Source organism: Amaranthus tricolor, chromosome 7 (genome assembly GCF_026212465.1).
Source record: "Amaranthus tricolor cultivar Red isolate AtriRed21 chromosome 7, ASM2621246v1, whole genome shotgun sequence".
Lineage (NCBI taxonomy): Eukaryota > Viridiplantae > Streptophyta > Magnoliopsida > Caryophyllales > Amaranthaceae > Amaranthus > Amaranthus tricolor.
In genome coordinates, this window is record NC_080053.1 from 30,536,182 (window position 1) to 30,557,040 (window position 20,859).

At 29.3% G+C, this 20,859-nt stretch overlaps 5 protein-coding genes across 5 annotated transcripts; all 5 read right to left on the reverse strand.

Moving 5' to 3' along the window:
- Positions 1–48: 48 nt before the first annotated feature.
- On the reverse strand, positions 49–1,145 carry LOC130818318 (protein NDR1-like). Its single transcript, XM_057684445.1, has one exon. The coding sequence runs from the start codon at positions 1,092–1,094 to the stop codon at positions 420–422; it is 675 nt and encodes a 224-aa protein (XP_057540428.1). The 5' UTR covers positions 1,095–1,145; the 3' UTR covers positions 49–419.
- Positions 1,146–3,539: 2,394 nt separating this feature from the next.
- On the reverse strand, positions 3,540–4,157 carry LOC130818687 (protein NDR1-like). Its single transcript, XM_057684846.1, has one exon. The coding sequence runs from the start codon at positions 4,155–4,157 to the stop codon at positions 3,540–3,542; it is 618 nt and encodes a 205-aa protein (XP_057540829.1).
- A 2,551-nt stretch (positions 4,158–6,708) lies between these two features.
- On the reverse strand, positions 6,709–8,047 carry LOC130818319 (protein NDR1-like). The gene has a single exon (XM_057684446.1). The coding sequence runs from the start codon at positions 7,640–7,642 to the stop codon at positions 6,995–6,997; it is 648 nt and encodes a 215-aa protein (XP_057540429.1). The 5' UTR covers positions 7,643–8,047; the 3' UTR covers positions 6,709–6,994.
- A 1,160-nt stretch (positions 8,048–9,207) lies between these two features.
- On the reverse strand, positions 9,208–12,260 carry LOC130818689 (uncharacterized). The gene is made up of 9 exons (XM_057684847.1): positions 12,229–12,260; positions 11,741–11,786; positions 11,350–11,464; positions 11,168–11,260; positions 10,417–10,778; positions 10,065–10,172; positions 9,750–9,973; positions 9,467–9,704; positions 9,208–9,261 (listed from the first exon to the last, which is right to left on the reverse strand). Exons 1-9 carry the CDS (start codon positions 12,258–12,260, stop codon positions 9,208–9,210), a joined length of 1,272 nt encoding a protein of 423 aa, XP_057540830.1.
- A 2,184-nt stretch (positions 12,261–14,444) lies between these two features.
- Positions 14,445–17,118, reverse strand: LOC130818280 (polyubiquitin). The gene is made up of 2 exons (XM_057684395.1): positions 16,895–17,118; positions 14,445–16,006 (listed from the first exon to the last, which is right to left on the reverse strand). The coding sequence occupies exon 2, from the start codon at positions 16,004–16,006 to the stop codon at positions 14,633–14,635; it is 1,374 nt and encodes a 457-aa protein (XP_057540378.1). The 5' UTR covers positions 16,895–17,118; the 3' UTR covers positions 14,445–14,632.
- Between the last annotated feature and the right edge of the window lie 3,741 nt (positions 17,119–20,859).

Below are 20,859 nucleotides of genomic sequence, written 5' to 3' on the forward strand. Positions count from 1 at the left end.
GTTGGTGCTCTTAACTCTTAAGAGCCCTCCCAACTCTTTTACAAGCCCCATTTGATGACCCATTTCTAAAGTTGCAATGTTTTGGTTACCATTATACCCTCCTCAAATGGTTAACAAAAAATATCAACATTGTGAATGCTATATTTTTAGTTATCATCGTGAGAGAAACTTTTCGATAAGACTATTTAAAGTATTTTATATTTTTATAATTTATGTATAAAACACATCTCTTGATGAAACCATTTCATTCTTATACAACAATTTGTGACAATTTTTTATAATTTTAAAAAACAATGCTAATAAATATGCTCTAAAATAAAATCACCAAATAGCAATAAAAAACCATCCATAAAGTACATTATAAACGAGTTTAATAACAATTTTCTAAAATACCAAATGATATCATGTTCCGATCACACTCACACACCAATCAATGAAAAGTCGATTAAAATCAAAATCACCAAGTGTGAATTAAAAAAAATACCCAAAATACCCATCACCCCTAAAACACCCTTCCCAATCCCATTCTTCCTAGAACTAGAACTAAGCACAATCCCCTTATTATCATTCCCTTTGACCAAAACACCCTCATCGTTGACTTTGAAGTCAACTCCTACAACAAAACGATGTCGTTTACTCTTCCACAATGTGCCTTTGCACCTTATCGCAGTAGCCATCTCTACCCTAAAAGCGACATTGGAAGTCGTTGTAGTAGCAGTAGAAGTAATATTCCCTAAACGATGTGTAGCCTTGGAACGACCTTGATAAAAGGGGCTAAAAGTGGTATTTCCAATGGGTAAATTAATACCATTAAGATTAGATTTATAAAAGAAAGTAAGATTAAGAGCATCATAATATATTCCTTTGTTGAAATTTCTATTTTTGAGCTTTAAATCATAGTGAATAGTGTTGTTTAGAGGGCTTGAAATGGAGATCTTAGTGGTTGTTTGGTTGGATTTTAAGGGTAAAAGAAGTTTAAATTCTTGAATGGAACATTTGGGAGATTTTGAACTAAAGACAAACCATAAGAAGAATATAGTTGTGCCTAATGATATACAAGTAGAACATAAACCTTTTTCTGTCCTTCTTGGCATTTGTTTCAAGAATGATTTAGAAGAGAAAAGAAAGGAAGGAGGTAGGCAAGAAAGCAAATGGTTTGGTATTGAATCTTGTTTTAGAGAATAATAAATAGTGTCAACTTAGTGGACTAAGGGTTTCTATGTGTCCCTTATTTTTTTAAAAATTACTTTTAATTTTGATGTTATTATGAATTATAAGTTAAAAACTCTTTATCTTATTGTAAAGTTTGATAATATCTATTTTTATGTTAAGAGATACTGTAACATTTAAGTACGTGTAAATATGTATTTTAAAGATTGAAATAATGCTTAAAAATTTTCATATATATATGAGGAAAGAAAAATTTTATACTTTATATAATTGATAAAAATTGAATACTTATTTTTAATCTAAAAGTTAAAATATAGTCAAATGAATTTATTTTTTTAATTTTAATGTGAAAAGTGTAAAAAATAAAATGAGACACATGTATATTTAGGTGGGGTTGATGTGTTACTTTTCTTTTTTATGTCAAGTATGAAATGCGTTAAAGAAAAAAAGTATTTGTTTTGTAATAAAAAAAGACTCAGAAAGTGTCACTTTAGTGAATTGTATGAAGTTTATAGCTTGTCCAACATTGGAAAGTTCAAATGAGCTGAAGAAATAGATCGGAAAGTTCATCATTTTTAAGTGGTGATTTAAATATAAGGTTGCAAATAGAGATTTGGGTAGACTCTCAACATAAATTACGCATGAGAAAGATATTTTTTTGTCTTTTGATATTGTTATTGATAATAACAATTCTTCTTATAACAAACATGTAACTATTAGTAACAATCTTAAAAAGATAAAATATTTAAAAAATAGCCAAAAATTATAAATTTATCTAATAGAGAGAATGAAAGAAAGATCTAATTATTGAATATTATGATTAAGGTTTTTTTATCGGATCAAATTGATTTTAACTCAAGTGTCTATTTCTACAATTTTAACCAGTTTGACACCTTTTAAATGCAACTATTTAATTTTGTGAACAATTTTATCAAAAGAGTTGTAAATATTAAAAAAAAAATAAAAATTGTTAGATGAGGTGGTTTAACTATGAGATGCGACTTTTACATAAATTAAATAGCACAACTATTACAAGTTATTATGAGCTCTGAGTTACTCTTGTGAGAGATTGTTTCTAGATGAGACGAGCTTAAAATAAAAAAATTATATGCTAATAATTATATTAATTGAGTTATTAAACCGATAAATAAAATGTGTCTCATCGAAAATTCGTCTCATATAAGTAGTTTTGTTTTTGTTTTCACTCATAGTTTTAACCGATGAAATACACTTATAGTTTTAAAGTGGTCATTTTATAACCTTAAACGATCACCTTAGCGATCACTTACAATCTTAGGGAGTATTTGAAATGGGAACATAAAATGTAATGAAAAGATAAATGATAAAGAGGAGTAAGGGTATGCATATGGGTCGTAGTTATATGTTATTTGGTATAAAAATATAAGGGAAGCACTTACTTGATCGTAGAAAGAGAATTTGGTACTTGACATAATTGAGTGGTAACAAAATAAGGTATCCATTACCCTTAAGAAAGGGATTGGGTTAACCTAATATTGTACCAAACAAAAAATGTGGAGCAATGGTAATTGAATCCCTTACTTGATATTAAAAAGTTCATACCAAAAACCTCCTTAAAGTGACAAATTATAACCTTATATTAATTGCTAATCAAAAAATAAGATAATTGTATGAGTTCGTCTTATAATGTGAGGATTTCATATAGTACTTGCTGAAAAATTTAAACTAGCTTGCCAACTGGCCATGTGGATTGGTTCAATATGTATAAAAATTAAATTTCAAATTCCAAATAATCAACAATAAATAAGGTAAAATTTTGATTTAAGTACGACCAAATGGATTGATTTTCAAAAAACATTTCCTATCCTTTTTACTAGTTCACCATTTGTAGCTTTCTTAGACAAAAATGCAAATATCAATATGTCATAATACATTGTATATGCAAATATCAAAATACAAAGCAAATAGAACTTATATTCGATCTTCAAAATTATAAAAAATTAATTAATATTATAAAACCATACATACAAAAATATACAATAAAAAAATAAGTTTTCAATTTAATTAACTTTAAAGTTAATATTATAAAAATATACATTAAAATGACAATATACAATAACAAAACATCGTTTCAATTTGATTAACTCATTAAAACTGAATAAAAACATCCATGTAAATGAAAATAACATACTTTAAATTAATCGAATTTTGGTATGAGATGATCTCACCGTAAGACACGCCTTATACATGATTTAAATAGCTCAAAAACACCAATAATTAAGATATAATTTATTTTAAAATCATTTCACTGACAGAGAGTCTTTTACAAGACCAGCTCCCAAAATTAATGACACATAGATCAAAGGGAAAAAAAAACAAATAATCCAAGTCTACCAAATAAACACCAAAATACCCAACAACATACACACACACCCAAATTGGCCATTACTATTCCTTGTACCTTTAGACTTAAGTACAACCCCTTTATTATGTTTCCCGTTCACTAAACTTCCATGATCATCAACCTCCAAGTTAGCTCCTACAACAAGATGTGATTTCTTCTTCCAAATTGAGCTCTTATACCTCACCATTGTTACAAGCTCCACCCTAAACATCAATGGTGGCTTAACATGATTCCATTTAACGACTTTAGGTAATATGTTTCCGACGCGACGAGCAACCTCTTTATGTCCTAGATAGAAAGGGCTAAACATGGCTTTTCCAATGGGAATGTTTTTGATATTATCAACTTCGTAATAGAAGGTAAGATTAAGGGTATCAAAATATATTCCATTGTTTATATTAGGGTTTTTAAGTTTTAGGTCATAATGGATTGTGTCATTGTGGTTTAAGGAAGAAGAAATTTTGGTAGTTTTGAGTGTATAAACATCAAATTCTTCAATGGAACAAGTAGGGTTTGAGTGTTTGAGGAAAATCACAAGTAGAATTATGGTTATTGTTAGTGAAAATATGCAACCAAAGAAGGTACCTTTTTTGGCCTTTGTCATTGGTTATAATCAAATGGATTAAAGGGTAGTTAGAAATTGTATTGTATTCTATGAAATGTCATGTGTTATGTTTTAATAAGTGTCTTGGTTTATTTTATTTTGAATATGTTCTTTCTTTGATAGTACTCTTAGGGATACCAATCTTGCATCTGCATAGAATTAAAGAATAGTTTAAGGGAAAAAGTTTTTTTTAAAGTTAATATATATTCTACATGAAGTTAATGTGTGAAACAAGAACATAGGAAAGTTTCATTTTGGGTGGTGACTTACATAATAATTATCACAGATTGTATGAGACGGTCTCATTATGAAACACTTTCCATATATAAATTAAATAGTCCAACTAGTATAATTATTATTAGCTATAAACTCTTTATTTTAAGGTCGTTCATAATAGAACGACTCTATGACTAACTTGCTTGAGAAGGGAGCTAGTGCATTGGAAAGTTGCTTGAGCAAGCATGATAATGTGAGCCTTGGTGAGCAACTTATAATAATGGCAAGAAACTAATTCAAGCAAAAGCTTAAGTTGACGATTGAGGTCCTAGGATATGTTATAAACTCTAACAGTTCCAAAATACTTGCACCAAACACATTTTTGCCCAATCCAATGCGTTTGTTGGTTTGTTTATATCTAAAGTTACACATAATTAAAAATTATAAAAAAATTGATATTATGAAAATATGAGACGCGACAAACATGTTAACTATTGGTTCAAAAGTTTGTTTTTGGTGCAAGTAATATACATCGGATAAAATATTGTTATTATTATTTAAAAAAAAAAATAAACCGTTAAAATATTACCGCTATACTTTCCAAGTGTCAATTTTTTATCATTTTAATAAATTTCGTATTTATTTTTTGTTTTATCTAGCTCTACAAAATCATCCACTTATTGCCAATAATCTACCATCATATCCAGTACCTAAATACTAAATTTGTAACATAGAGTAACTAAACTTGTAGTCTTCTTTACCTATGCTTATAGTTATCCAACTCCAAATCGTGGGAGCATCTAACCCGAATCTGCTATCCAACATAATAATGGTAGAAGGAATTGATCATTCTCAAGAATGTATAGAATGTGGTCAGTTATGCGACCCTATTATTCCTTCTTGTGATTACATTTATCCTATTGGATTCCAATGTGTCTTAATAATAGAAGAAAAACTACGTATTATAGTCCAACAATATTGTTTTTAGTCAAACCAAAAGGTTGGAGCATAAATTAATGATGCTTTTATAAATTATTAATACCTTGTTTTTTGTTTTGTTGTGCTTCTTGTGTTTATTTTCTTTTAATATAGATTAGGTTTAGAAAAAATTAAAAATAAAAGGAGCAATAATAATCAACAGTTCATCATCTAAAAACTGTGTTACGATATCAACGTGGAAAGCTCTTAACTTACGAGCTTTCCATTTTCACTTTATAACACTTACACTTATTTATTAATCAATTTACTCTAATTATTAACATACATATATATCAGCTCCTATTACCATTCGAGATTGTTTAGTCTTTCGGGTGGATCTGATCCCAAATCTCACTCCTATAACAAGCATCCACCCGATATATATCATGGGTTTATTGGTACCATCTTCCCATCACACTCTAGCTCGAAAATTGCCAACACAATGAATAATTTCAAAACTATGATGGTAATCTTAGAATATCTTAACATATTTCGAAACTCAGCGATCAACTTAAAATTTTAGTTGAATAGATTTTTTGACATTGTATAAAAGTCAAACGCTAATAAGAAAACACAACTATGTTGTTTAGGTACATATGAACTGTAACTTAAGGCTCTACTAACTACTAATTCTACTATAACATAAAAAATAAATAAATAAAAAATAATAAAAAAACTTTTTAATAAACTTCTATTAAAAAGCTATTATGATGGAGTATGAGTTTTGGACCTAATCAAAAGTGTTTAAATGGTTAATTATGTCCCACATATCTTATAATCCATAAATAAAAGGCCTAACGAATTATTGGTTGAATACAACAAGATCTAATTGAGTCCAAGTCTCATGTCTGGCCCAAAATGTTCAAATCATTCAAGACAATCTTTCACATCTGTTCAACCGGTAAAAATATCAGCTAGTCTCTTGAGAGACACTCTTCTTGAAAGACGTATTTTAAATCCAACTCATTAAAAATTAATGTCTACTTATCATATTTTTAATGCCCACTTACATTATCCTTAATGCTTACTTACAGTGTCCTTGAATGTTCAAATCATTCAAGACAATCTTTCACATCTTAAATGTCTACTTATATCATTCTTAATACTACTTATAATATTTTAAAAAATATATAATGAATGGGCTCAATTGAAGATGGTTTCTCAAAGAGACCGTCTCTCACAAAAATTTGTGTAAAAATATATTACGAATTTATTATTATGTATAGAATAACTATTATAGTTATTTGGTTTCGAATTATAATAGACTAAAATAGAGTTACTCATTAAATCATTTGTACTTCTTATCTATATGAAGTTGCACAATATATTTGCTACTAAAAATGAATCGAAAAAAAACAACTTTATTAGTTATATCATTTATAAGGACACGATTGGATACATACAACCATTTCAAATCTCAAAATTTACCTAATAACACTGGATAATTAAAATTTATAGTAAAAAATTTGTTATTAAAAAGCTAAAGAGAGAAAATATAGAAATTTACTTAAAATGATTTCCTAGTCAACATAGCAAGATGGAATGATATAATTTACTTCAAAATTACAAAAATAGATTAATCCATAAAAATCTAAAATTCTCAATTATCAATTCTCACCCCTTATAAAAGGATTAATTTCAAATTACCAAAATAGAATGAAACTTAAAAATCCTAAAATGCCCAACACCATAACGTTACAACCACTACTATTCCAAGCTTTTGAAGTAAACTTAATCCCCTTCTTCTTCCTCTTAATCAAACTCCCCGTTTCATCAACCAACAACACAGCACTCAAATCCAAACGATGTCGTTTCGTTTTCCAAAACAAAATCTTATACCTTACAGACGTATTAAGCTCAACTCTAAACGACGCCGTTGTGGCAGTATCATTTTCCCATTTCACCCCTTTACCACCATCAATGGTGGCAATACGATGCGTTTTCTTTCCATGTCCTTGATAAAAATCTTTAAACGTAGCGTTTCCAAGCAAAACAGAGGTTTGATTAAGCTTATAATAAAAAGTAAGATTAAGAGTATCATAATAAATACCCTTATCTTTATTATCCTTATTATTGAGCTTTAAATCATAACGAATGGTATGATTATTATTATTATTGTTGGATATAATGGAGGAATTTGCGGTTTTGTTTAGGGCAAAAACGGTGAAGTTTTCGATTGAACATGTGGGTGAGTTGACTCGGAGACTTAGCCATAAAAATAAGGTTGTTAAACCCGATGTGAAGATTAATCTGCAGCAACATCCACAGCAACTTTGTTCTTCTGCTGCCATTGGTGGTTTTCAGGGGGAGTTCTGGGTGGTTTTAGGGAATTCTGGGTGGTTAGCAGGGGATTTCTGGATGGTTTACCGGTGAAGGATGTATGGGTTTTGTTTTGTTTGTTAAATAGATGATTCAAATGGGTAAAAATAATGAACTAAAGATGGGGTTTGATTTGAACATGTTTGAATTTCTATGGAATGGAAGGGGATGGGGTCACTGATCATGAACTCATGATACTATAATACGCGCTTAGATTATTATACAGATTATTACACAACTTCACGGTCCACCCGTTGTAAAAGATTCTGAGCACGTTTAATATATTTAACTGTATAGAACTCCAATAAATTTAAGACTTTAATATTAAATTATTATTTAGTATATAGAGTATAAGTGTATGAAGATTCAAAATTATTTGAAAAATATTATAATTTTAAACATTGCGCAGTACTAAATGAATCCAATGTATGTTCAACTCTTGCAATAGTTTGTAAACTATCCCATCCGATTCAGAGTAATTGTCCCTTTTATTTATTTAGCAAATTCATATCAATTGTCCCATTTTTTTTTGTCAATGGTTTTTTACCTAAATATCCTTAGTTCACACACGTAATTACGAAAATACCTTTACTTTTACTACTTATCCAATTAATATAATCACTTAAAATACCCAAACTACCATCTTTTAAGTGGACCACATCTCATTCTTAATATCCGTGCCCAATCAAATAGGAAAATTAGGAGTATTAAAAATTACCTACTTGTGTGTGATCAGTACTGTAAGTAACGAAGACCAAATGAGGATTTAGTCTTGCCCAATGCTAACGCGCTTGTTTAAGTTTTGAATATTGATAGTGTCCTTGTAAGTTGTACCCAATTGGAGCTCTCTACATAAACTATGCTTTGACATTATATCTTACTTTCTTCTTTGTAATAGTATCACTTTCTTTCTTTTAGTTTCGTCAATAAAATTATTTTTTCTTTTCCTTTTAGCTAAGGGATACGAAAATAATAAAAAAAAGAATTAATTCATTTTATAAAAATCGTTGTTCGATTCTTCCTACCCCTTCCATGACCCTGTAAGTGATGATAATTATGAGGCACGAAAATAACAAGTAAAGAAAATTAATTCTTCTAAAAATTGTTGTTTAATTTTTTTTTTCCCCTTCTAGCCCTTTCTCTCAACCTACCATTTATCGTAAGTTTGACTTAACATGAATAATACAAATATTGTGTAATGATTTTAAGGTCATAAGTTCAAATGTTCAATTTTGTCATTTAATGAGACAAGCTCTAAACTTCATACTTTATTACTTCTTGTATTTGCCCAATTTTTAATATCAATGTTTTTATCAACTTTTCAATACTATTAGAACTCTCAATATAGTGGAAATCAGTGTCGTTCTTGATATTTCAAGAGCCCTAGGAAAAATATAAAAATGGAGCCCCTTTTATAATATTTCAAAATATAATTTCGCGTCACGAAAATCCAGAAAATTCACATAAAATATGTATTATAAAAGTATTACAAATTATCTTCAAAACAAGCAGTAAAGTGAATTATAATCATTTTCCTTCAATCTTTATTGACTCCATCAATCCTAGAGAAATCTCCTTGTATCATTATCACCTACAATGATAAAGCAAAAAAATCACAAAAACTTATTTCTACGAACATTTCTAGAAGCAAAATCATTAATCAATTTTCGCTAATAAATCTTTTTCAATTGATTATATGGCCAAACCATTCAACCTCTCTTGTGACATTGTAGACCTCAAATCGCTTTTAGTCAGTTTTAGCTTAGAAAAACTTCTTTCGGCTGATGCCACAATACAGGCAAAGTTAAAAAAATTCTATAAGCAATTAAAGCATTTGGATAGCAATCCGCATACTTTAAAAACTTAAGAATATCAATAGCAGACATTATTGACTCATTTGGTAATGTCATTTGTAACACTTTTAATTCAGAATAAAAATCATCAAAATCAACATCAGACGAATCAACATGAGAAAATGTGGAGTGAAAATTAGCACAAAAGTCTCTCAATTCATTATTATTCAATGCTTTCAACCTATTTGAATTAAACAACGCTCTAAAGTTATTTTCAAATGTCTACAATTGCTCAAATCTTGTATCAAAAGAAGAAATTGCTATGTCTACAACTACAAAAAAGTACTCAATTCTAAATATATCATCTGGAGATTGAATTTGTTCACCCTTACCAATTTCATCAAATTGTCTTTTTATAACTATGCGACATTTAGCAAGATGATTTGCCTCTACACCGATTTCTAGGGCAATACTTTTAGCAATTTCTAAACTAGTAGAAAAACCTTCTTTCTTTATAATTTCTGAAAGACATTAGTATGCCTCTTACTTGTTGTATGCAAGTGTCAATGCTAATGGACTTAAATTGCAATTTTTTGCTCACCAAATTCACAACAAATAAAACATCATACCAAATCACCACACCATGAATAAAGTCAAATTTTCTTAAGTACATTAGCAAAACTCTGAGCTTCACTCTTTGATTTTGTATCTTCACAAGATTCAAATAATTTTAACAAAGCTTTTCTTATTTGGGGAGTTCGAAATCTAATAGTCTTAATACTTTTTATCCTACTTTCCCATCGAGTATTACACAAAGACTTCACGGTTAATTCAGGAACATTTTCAAGTATAATATCCCATCTTTTTATAGAGCTCAAAAATAAAAAATATACACGTTAAACAATTCCAAAAAATGAGATAGCTTTTTCACAAGAATGGGCCATATCACTCACAATAAGGTTCAAACTATGGCAAGCACAAGGCATATATAAGGCCCTTGGATTAATTTCAAGAAGTCGACTTTGAACTCCTCGATATTTTCCTTTCATATTTGAGCCATTGTCATAACCTTGACCTCTTACATCATTCATATTAAGATCAAGACATTTCAAGACATCTTGTAAAACATTAAAAAGTCCCAGACCAGAAGTATCATCAACATTCAAAAATTCTATAAAGTACTCCTCAATCTTAAGATTTGACATGTTTACACAACGTATAATTAAAGTCATTTGTTCTTTATGACTAACATCTGGAGTACAATCAAGAATAATACAATAATATATGACCTCCTTAATAATCTTAACGATTCTACCTTTAACATTTTGAGCCAAAAGGGAAATCAACTCATTTTGAATTTTGGGTGGGCCGCCATCATTTCAACTAATCCCAAAAAATTTCCATTACTATCTTGATAAAGTTTGACATTGGATCCTCTAAAAGCTAAGTTATGTCATCATCATCATCCTACCCGGTGTATCCCGCTCATAGAAAAACTATGGACAGGGTCTGGGGAGGAAAGAATGGCGACAACTCATACCCATAAAAGAGAGCGCGATAAAAGGAGTCCTCCGACTCGAGAAAGATAATAAGACGTAGCTACACGGAATAGATAAATGGAATGCAGATAAATAAAATAAATAAGTAGAACCAACTACAGAAGAAAACAAAAAAGAATAATACAAAACTAATAATAAAAGAAACGAGAGAAGCAAGATGACAAGAACACCCAAAGGTAACCTAAGAGAACATCAATAGTCTGAAACATGGATATGGCGCCTCCAACCACCCTTTTCCCTAGTCAAGCCCTCAGAGATTTAATTCATGTAAGTCAACTCTTATTTGCTCATCCCAAGTTCTCATGGATCTTCCTCGACTTTTCTTACCCTCTACTATAATGTTTTCTACCCTCCTCACCCGGTCGGCGAAAGTTATGTGTATCAAGATATTCATATTAGTCATATGTTGTACACTAATTTCATGTTTTTCTTTCGTAATATCCTAAAAGAACTTTTCTCATACGTTCTTTTCTTTCGTAATCTCTTTCTGCAAACTTTTATCAATTGTTTGATTTTTATTCAATCTTTCTTTTAGTTCATTCCAAGTATTCATATTAGTCATATGTTGTACACTAATTTCATGTTTTTTGAGTCAAATGTTAATATGTTGCCAATCACGTAAAACCCTCATATTATTTGCGGACTTAAACAATTTACAACAAAAACAAAACATTTTGTCAACACTTTTTGAATAAATTAACCACTTTCGATCACTAACCTCACCATTATTCAATTTTCGAACAAAATAGGAATAGGAAAAATGTCTACCATTATCATCAAAACGAAAATTAAGATTTAGTTCTCTTAATAGGTCCCTTTTCTATAATATTGTCTCTTGATTTATTATCAAGACTATTCCAATCTTTGGGATCATAAGAATCCATAGGTGAGAGAGTTTTTACATTATCTTGCATATCAAGAGGCTCACTTAAATTATCAATTTCATCATCTTCATTGATATTATTATTAGGGCTGAACATGGTTTGGTCTAAACCGTAAACCAAACCGTAATTTAAATGTTTGGTTTGGTCTACGGTCTAAATGGTCTGGTCTGGTTTTTTTTTTTTTTTAAACGGTTTACGGTCCGGTCCCGGTTTAAAATTTCTAAAACCAAACCGGACCGTAAAACCGTTTTAAAATCAAATTTTAGGGGATTAGGCATTAGGGTTGGGCTACTACTCAGTAGTCAATACTCATTTCATGAACCTGGCTGCCTCCACTCCAATCTCCATCTCCATTTCAGACTTCCTCGCCTTCACTCTCATTCTCCACTCCAATCTCCATCTCCATTTCAGACTTCCTCGCCTTCTCTCTCATTCCTTCTTCGAGGCTTCTGTGCTTCTGGCTTCTCTGATAATCGCCTGCCTCCTCGCCTTCAACCCATCGACAATCGAGTATCGACAGTGCTTCTGTGCTCCTTCGAGTGTTGTTGATATTGGTTGATATGAAGAATGTTAATTATGTCTGGGAAAACTACCCTTCTTCATATGCTCAAAGATGAGGTCCTTCTCTTTGCCTCTTTTTTCATTGATGATTTTCTGATCTGAGTAACTTGAATGTGGATTTTTTTTTTATCTTGATTACTTGATTTTCTGTTCAAATTATTTAATTATGTAGTTGCCCGTTTCAATTTTTACTGGATTTTTGTTAGGGAGTGATTGAATTTTTGAATGCCCTTCTTTTGTTCATGAATTTTATAGGAAATGATATTTTGGAATACCCAATTTGCTAATCAAGAGAAAATGAATAGATTTTGTTATTTTTCATCTCAATTTTATGAAATGTTTTAGGGGTAGATTGAAATTTTGGAATGCCCATTTAATGTTTATGAATATTTTTGGAAAAATTTTCAACTTTTTGGAATACCCATTTAGCTGATCAAGGGAAAATTAATAGTTTTTTTATTTCTCATCTCAATTTTATGAATTATATCAGGGATAGATTCAATTTGGAATGCTCATCTCATGTTAATAAATATTCTTGGAAAAAATTGTGATTTTTGGAACCTATTTGTTAATCAAGAGGAATTAAGAGGAGCTTGTGACAGTACTCATGAACTCCTAAATTTAGTTTTTGATTTTATTTTTCTGTTGAAAACTAAATTTAGTATTTTCAATCAAGTTTGAAGACTATTAAGATTGTTAATTAATCTTCAAGTTTTTGATTTTATTTTTCTGTCGTTCCAATTCCCAAACCGAAAAACCCTTCTACAGCCTGCTTTGGATTTGATGATGTATTTTGTTTATATATTATCGTTTATCTTAGATTCTCACTCAATAAAAAAATAAAAAAAACCGTAGACCAGACCAGACCGTTCTAGAACGGTTTGGTCTGGTCCGATCTGGTCTTTTGACTGGTCTGGTCTGGTCTGAAAAATTTCCAGACCGGAATTTCTGGTCTGGTCTGATTTTTCTGTCAAACCAGACCAGACCAGACCGGACTGTGTGCAGCCCTAATTATTATTCATAAATTCATTAGCATTCACATCATCTTCATTGACATTATTATTTAAAATTTCATTGGCATTCACATCTTCATTAACATTATTATTCAAAAATTCAATAGCATTAACATCATCAACCACATTAACATTTTTACCAGTATCATCATGTAAAGATTCATTTATATTCAAATTATCATGAGAAGGTATTGCTCTAAAATTAAATTTATCAAGAGCTCCTTGTTGTGTTTTTTTTAGTTCCTCTTTTCTTTTTTTTCCTTTTTCTTTTTTCACACCCAGATAAGTATTCTTATTTATTATGGAGACAATGAAGTAAGGAACAATAAGACCAGATAAATTGCGGAATATGTGCTTTCAAAATTCAGATAACCAAAAAAAATTTTGCCAAATTGCAAAATTCTACATAATAAATAAGAATACATAAAAATCAATATGCAAAATTAACTAAGGCCAAAATAATTACTGTGTGAATAATCAAACAACAAAAGTAGACATTGAACCTTTGTGTGTAGCCGCCAATTTTCAGATATCTCCTAAATTTCTCTAATAATCGGTGTAACTTGTAAGTGTGAATATCTTTTACTTTAATCCACTCGAACCATTTCAAAATAAGTATAAATTCGAATTAAAAATCTATCAAAAACCCTAAAATAATCAAACAAAAAACAATAAAAATGATAGATCAAGACAGATTCATACTAGAGAAAAATTGAAAGAGGAAGATGGCAACCAGTGATCCAAACCAAAATGAACCCGTGGGTTTTTAATTGAAAAATGGGGATAATGATAATAATAAATGAAATTCCACGGTATATCAGTGTATTCAATCACACGAAATTTAGTTTTTTTTTTTCTTAATATTAAAGTATGTATAGATTGAGAAATTGGAAATGGGAAATAGGAAATGGAATAGATGACAATAATGCATATAAAAACATAATCACCACAAGAACATAGCAAATTCAGGTGCACAAACGAACTTTTATTTTACTGATTGGTAAATATCAAACATGCATCTAACCAATAGTTAATGACGAGAAATGGGAAATGACAACGGCATAATAGAGAAAATCCCACATAGTAAAAAAATATAAATTTTCGTTAAGATAGAGAGTTCACGCACAGAGTGACACTAATCACCATGAGAGCTTAGAATCCACCACGAAGACGAAGGACAAGGTGAAGGGTAGACTCCTTCTGGATATTGTAATCAGCCAAAGTACGACCATCTTCCAGCTGCTTACCAGCGAAAATTAACCTCTGCTGGTCTGGGGGGATCCCTTCCTTGTCTTGGATTTTCGTCTTGACATTGTCAATGGTGTCGGAGCTCTCAACCTCCAAGGTGATGGTCTTTCCTGTGAGAGTCTTGACAAATATCTGCATACCACCACGCAAGCGAAGAACCAAGTGAAGGGTGGACTCCTTCTGGATGTTGTAATCTGCAAGGGTACGCCCATCTTCAAGCTGTTTTCCTGCAAAGATCAATCTCTGCTGATCTGGGGGGATTCCCTCCTTGTCCTGAATCTTGGTCTTGACATTATCAATGGTGTCTGAGCTCTCAACCTCCAAGGTGATAGTCTTTCCAGTTAGAGTCTTGACAAAGATTTGCATACCACCACGCAGACGGAGAACCAAATGAAGAGTACTCTCCTTTTGGATGTTGTAGTCAGCCAAAGTACGACCATCTTCCAGCTGTTTACCAGCAAAGATCAACCTTTGCTGATCTGGGGGAATTCCTTCCTTATCTTGGATCTTAGTCTTAACATTGTCAATGGTGTCAGAACTCTCAACCTCCAAGGTGATGGTCTTACCGGTGAGAGTTTTAACGAAAATTTGCATTCCTCCTCTTAAACGGAGAACCAAATGAAGAGTGGATTCCTTCTGGATGTTGTAATCGGCAAGAGTACGACCATCCTCCAGCTGCTTTCCAGCAAAAATCAACCTTTGTTGGTCTGGGGGGATTCCTTCCTTGTCCTGGATCTTAGTCTTAACATTATCAATGGTGTCAGAGCTCTCAACCTCCAAGGTTATAGTCTTTCCGGTGAGAGTTTTGACAAATATTTGCATACCACCTCTTAGTCGGAGAACTAAATGAAGGGTTGATTCCTTCTGGATATTGTAATCTGCAAGAGTACGGCCATCTTCGAGTTGTTTCCCAGCAAAGATCAATCGTTGTTGGTCTGGGGGGATCCCTTCCTTGTCTTGGATCTTAGTTTTAACGTTGTCAATGGTGTCAGAACTCTCGACCTCCAAGGTAATTGTCTTTCCGGTGAGAGTTTTGACAAATATTTGCATACCACCTCTTAAACGGAGCACTAGGTGGAGAGTTGACTCTTTTTGGATGTTGTAGTCGGCAAGAGTACGGCCATCTTCTAGTTGCTTTCCAGCAAAGATCAAACGTTGCTGATCTGGTGGAATTCCTTCTTTGTCTTGGATCTTGGTTTTGACGTTGTCTATGGTGTCGGAACTCTCGACTTCGAGAGTGATTGTCTTACCGGTAAGGGTTTTCACGAAGATTTGCATCTGCAAGTACGAGAATAATATGATCAATAAATAAAACTTCGTTCAATTAGACTAGATCTGAAACCCTAAATTTATTTATGTAATTCAAGAGGCTGTATCAAAACATCTATGTTTTGCATAAAAGATCCCAATTCCTCTCGCCAAAACACAAGTTTAAGACGCAAAATACCGAATATTAAATCTAAATTATCAAAGGATAGCACCGAAAGCTGAAATCCTACATTTCAGAAGGTGATCTCACAGATCAATACCAGGTTAATTTTAAAGAGAGAGAAATCCTTTAAGACGAAAAGACTGGTTCAAAAGTCAAAATCAGACCGACAACCAGAAGGGAAATCAAACAATTAATTTCTAGTCAAAAATTCAAGATGTAATAGAGCACAAAAACTCAGATCTGAAACCATAATTCCAGTAACAGATCTAAATCGAAAACAAAATTCAAGATTTATCAATCTTTGATTTTTCAACAAGATGGCAAATTCAAGAATCAAAATCAAAATCAACAAAATATCTACGCAACCTAAGAATGATCAAAAACAGGTGAAACCAAACAAGGATCGACAACCAGAAAGGAAATCAGAAAATAATTTCTTGTCAAAATATTCAAGATGTCATAGAGCACAAAAACTCCAATAAGCGTAGATCTGAAACCCTAAATTCCAAAAACAGATCTAAATCAAAAATAAAAATTCAAGATTCATCAATCGCAAAACTTTTCAACAAGACGGCTAATTCAAAAATCAAAATCAAAATCAACAAAAATCTCAAGCAACCTATGATCAGTAAACAGGATAAATTAAAGAAAAAAAATCAAAATTAATTGACATATGCCACAATTTCAAACACCAAATATTGAAGAAAGATTACAAAAGTAATTAGAATTCTAACCTTGAGAGAATTGAAGAGCTGATCAAAGATTAGATTTGAGAAGATTGTTAAAGAACAAAAGATGAGATAGATCTTGATGAAATAGGGGCTATTTAAAGAGTTGTAGACCGACTAAAACGATTAAACAATACCGATTCTTCCAATTATAATTTGACACGTGTATCACATTACGTGCCTTTACCCGCTTTTAGCTACTCAACCTGTTCCACGAAAATTGTCCGTTGACAAATCGCAAACATAAATACTCGAGTAATGGTTTCTAATTGAATCCGTCCATAAAAAAATAAAGAATAGGTATTAAATTTAGACATTATTATTTGTTGCCACTATTTTCATTTTATCGTCATTTTTCTTCTAATGAAATTATGAATTTGCCCTTAAACTTTAAAAAATTACGAATTTTTCATTGAAGTTAATAACCCTATTACCAAGTAAATAATAAAAAATTTATTAATAAAAAATTAAAAATTAGTTAACAACTAAATTTTTATTAATATATTATTATTATATTAAAAATATTATATTAAAATAAAATAATTTATTGCAACATTTATTTAAATAACAATAACTTAAAAAATGAATGAATGAAGCAAAAAAAATTCATAATTCGATATAAAAAAAATAAAAATAACAAAAAAAAATATCAGTCGCACAAAGTGCGACTGGTATTTTATTTTATTTTTTATTAATTTTATTTATATTATTATTGCTATTATTATTACTATTATTATTATTATTGTTGTTGTTGTTGTTGCTGCCGTTAGTGTTGTTGTTGTTGTTGTTGTTGTTGTGATTGTTATTATTATTATTATTTAAATTTTTTTTTTTGTTTTAATTATTATATTAAATTAATTTTTTAAAATATTTTTATTATTATTATTATTATTATTATTTAAATAACAATAACTTAAAAATAAATTAATTAAACAAAAAAAAATTATAATTCAAAATTAAAAAAATAATAATAATTAATACCAGTCGCACAAAAAGTGCGACTATACCTAGGTCAAGTAGCACAAAAAGTGGGACTCGACCTAGGTACAATCGCACTTTTTGTGCGACTAGTATTATTTTTTTAATTTTGAATTTTTTTTTTTTATTTATATTATTATTGTTATTATTATTATTATTATTATTATTATTATTATTATTATTATTATTATTTTGTTATTGTTATTTAATAAATATTGTAATAAATTATTTTTGAATTTAAATAATTTATTTGAATGCTTAATTATTTTTTAATATAATAAGAATTACTTCATTAGTAAAAGTAGAGGAACATTGACAGATACAGTTGGCTTCAATAAAGTGTTTTTGTTCAGGTTTGGTTGAAAATAATCAGTGCTTAGAGTCTCGATGCTATATGGAATAAGAAATCCACAAAATTTTTCCCACTTTCTGCGAATAATACTTTGTTTGTTTTTGAATCAATCAAAAAAGCTTTAAAATTATTGTTTCATTCTCTTCATCTTCCATTTTTCTTTTTTTTCTTTTTCCTTTGATTTTTCACCGCTGATTGTTGAAGATTGGATTATGTCGATATATATAATAAGGAAAGATTGAGTTTCAGGAAGAATTCCAACAGCCAATTTACTAATTGAACTTTTTTGAGCATTGTAAATGTAAATTAATTAATTGTAATCAATTCACCATATGGGAAAACTAAAAGTCTGAATTTGAATCTACAGCGATATTTTAAGTATTATTATTATTAGTACTATTTAAAAGAATATAAAAAAGTTAATAATAATAATAATAATAATAATAATAATAATAACAAAAACAACAACAATAATAATAATAATAATAATAATAATAATAATAATAATAACAATAATAATAATAATGATAATAATAATAATAATAATAATAATAATAATAATAATAATAATAATAATCATAATAATAATAATAATATAAATAAAATTAATAATAATTTAAAAATAAATAAATAAAAAATAATACCAGTCGCACAAAAAGTAAAGTGCGACTCGACCTAGGTACAGTCGCACTTTTTGTGCGACTGGTATTATTTTTTATTTTTTATTTTTTAAATTTTTTTTTTTATTAATTTTATTTATATTATTATTGTTATTATTATTATTATTATTATTATTATTATTATTATTATTATTATTATTACTATTATTATTATTATTATGATTATTATTATAATAATAATAATTATTATTATTATTTTCTTTATTATTAGTAGTAGTAGTAGTTAAAGTCTAGGGGCAAATTTGTAATTTCATTAGGGGGAGGGGTGGCGATAAAATGAAAACGGTGGCGACAAACAAGAATTGGGTTAAATTTTAATGAACAGAGGTTAGAGATGTCTTTTAGAGATGTCTTTCAGAGACACCGTCTATCAAGAAAAATATGTCGTCGTCCTTTTTATTAAGTCACTAATTTTTTTTGAAATTAGGAAAATATATCTTGTGATATTTTATAGAAAAATTAAAAAATATAAATGCAATAAAAAAGCTAAATTAACATTAATAATCAAAAATTTCACCTATCTGCTCTTAATAATTCCATCTATCTGCTCTTAATAATTCCACCTTTTGATTATTTTTTAATAATCTAACATTTGCCATATATTTACCACAGCATATCAAATTATTAATAATAGGTAATAACAAGTATGTTTCCAGCAAACTAAAACAAAGATTAGATTATTTATAATGTATTAAGGGCAAATGTTAAAATTATTTAAAAATTAATCTAAAGGTAGATTATTCATTTATTTTACATTATTTATTGTTTAGGTCCGTCTTACTTGATTTGCATCATTTTATTGTTCGCTAATAATCCATCTTTTTCTTTTTATATTTCTACATATTTTAACTCTTCTTAATTTTATAGACGCAATACATTTACTCTTTTCATCTGCTACCATTATGAAAATATATGCAATTAGATAATTTAAATAAAATCTCACTTGATTATATTATTTTTACATATTATTCACAATATATAAACTAAATTCAAATAATAAATAGTATTAATAATTATTATGCAGCGAGTATTTTAAAATGGTGGAGGTATATCATTATCTTTTATCAATTATAATAAGTAATAGTTAAGAATAGAGATAATAAAATGCATTTAATGAAATGAACCAAAAGGTAGTGGGTACTTTTCTTTTCTTAAGCGGCGGTTCAAAAAAGACGGAGATTCTTATATTACGTTTCCTGCAAAGCGAGAATGCTGAGATATTGTACCCTGCGTGCGACCTTACCAGATTTATGATGAGGATATATAGAATTGACGGTGCAAAATAAGTGATGATTTCTTCGTCTACGTGTACAGCGAGAAGAACACGGAAAACAGGGGTTGTACAATGTACGTGTGTGCTATATTTGTCCATACATGTCTTGACCGAGATCGTTATTGTCTTATTATCATTTTAGGATTATAATTATTTAAACACTTTTTCTAATTCTATTATATTTCTATATTTAATTTGTATGTAATTTAATGTGTTATTTTAATTATTATTTATATATTTAATTATACATAATTAAAAATTTTAAAAAATTAATATTATGAAAGTATGTAATTAGACGATTCAAATAACATTCCACTTGACTATTTTTTATTTACATATTAACCGCAATATATAAAATAAGCTTGAACGATGAATAGCGCATATAATCGCAAGTGTAACAATTATTTCAGAACGGAGAAAATACTAAATATAAATATATATTGTGTCATTATGATAAAAACAGTCTACTATAAAAGTTTTATTATTTTGTTTTAAGGTGAAATATTTAAAAATTTGTGAGTTGTCAAAAATCAAGACAATTGGACATTTTATGGATCGGGTTTGATTAGATAAATTAATAATTCCTTCTATTTTTCTTAGGTGTTCTATTTATTTTTGGGATATTATTTATTTATCACTCTTAAATTGTACTTTATTATTAATCTATAAATTAAAATATAGTTATACA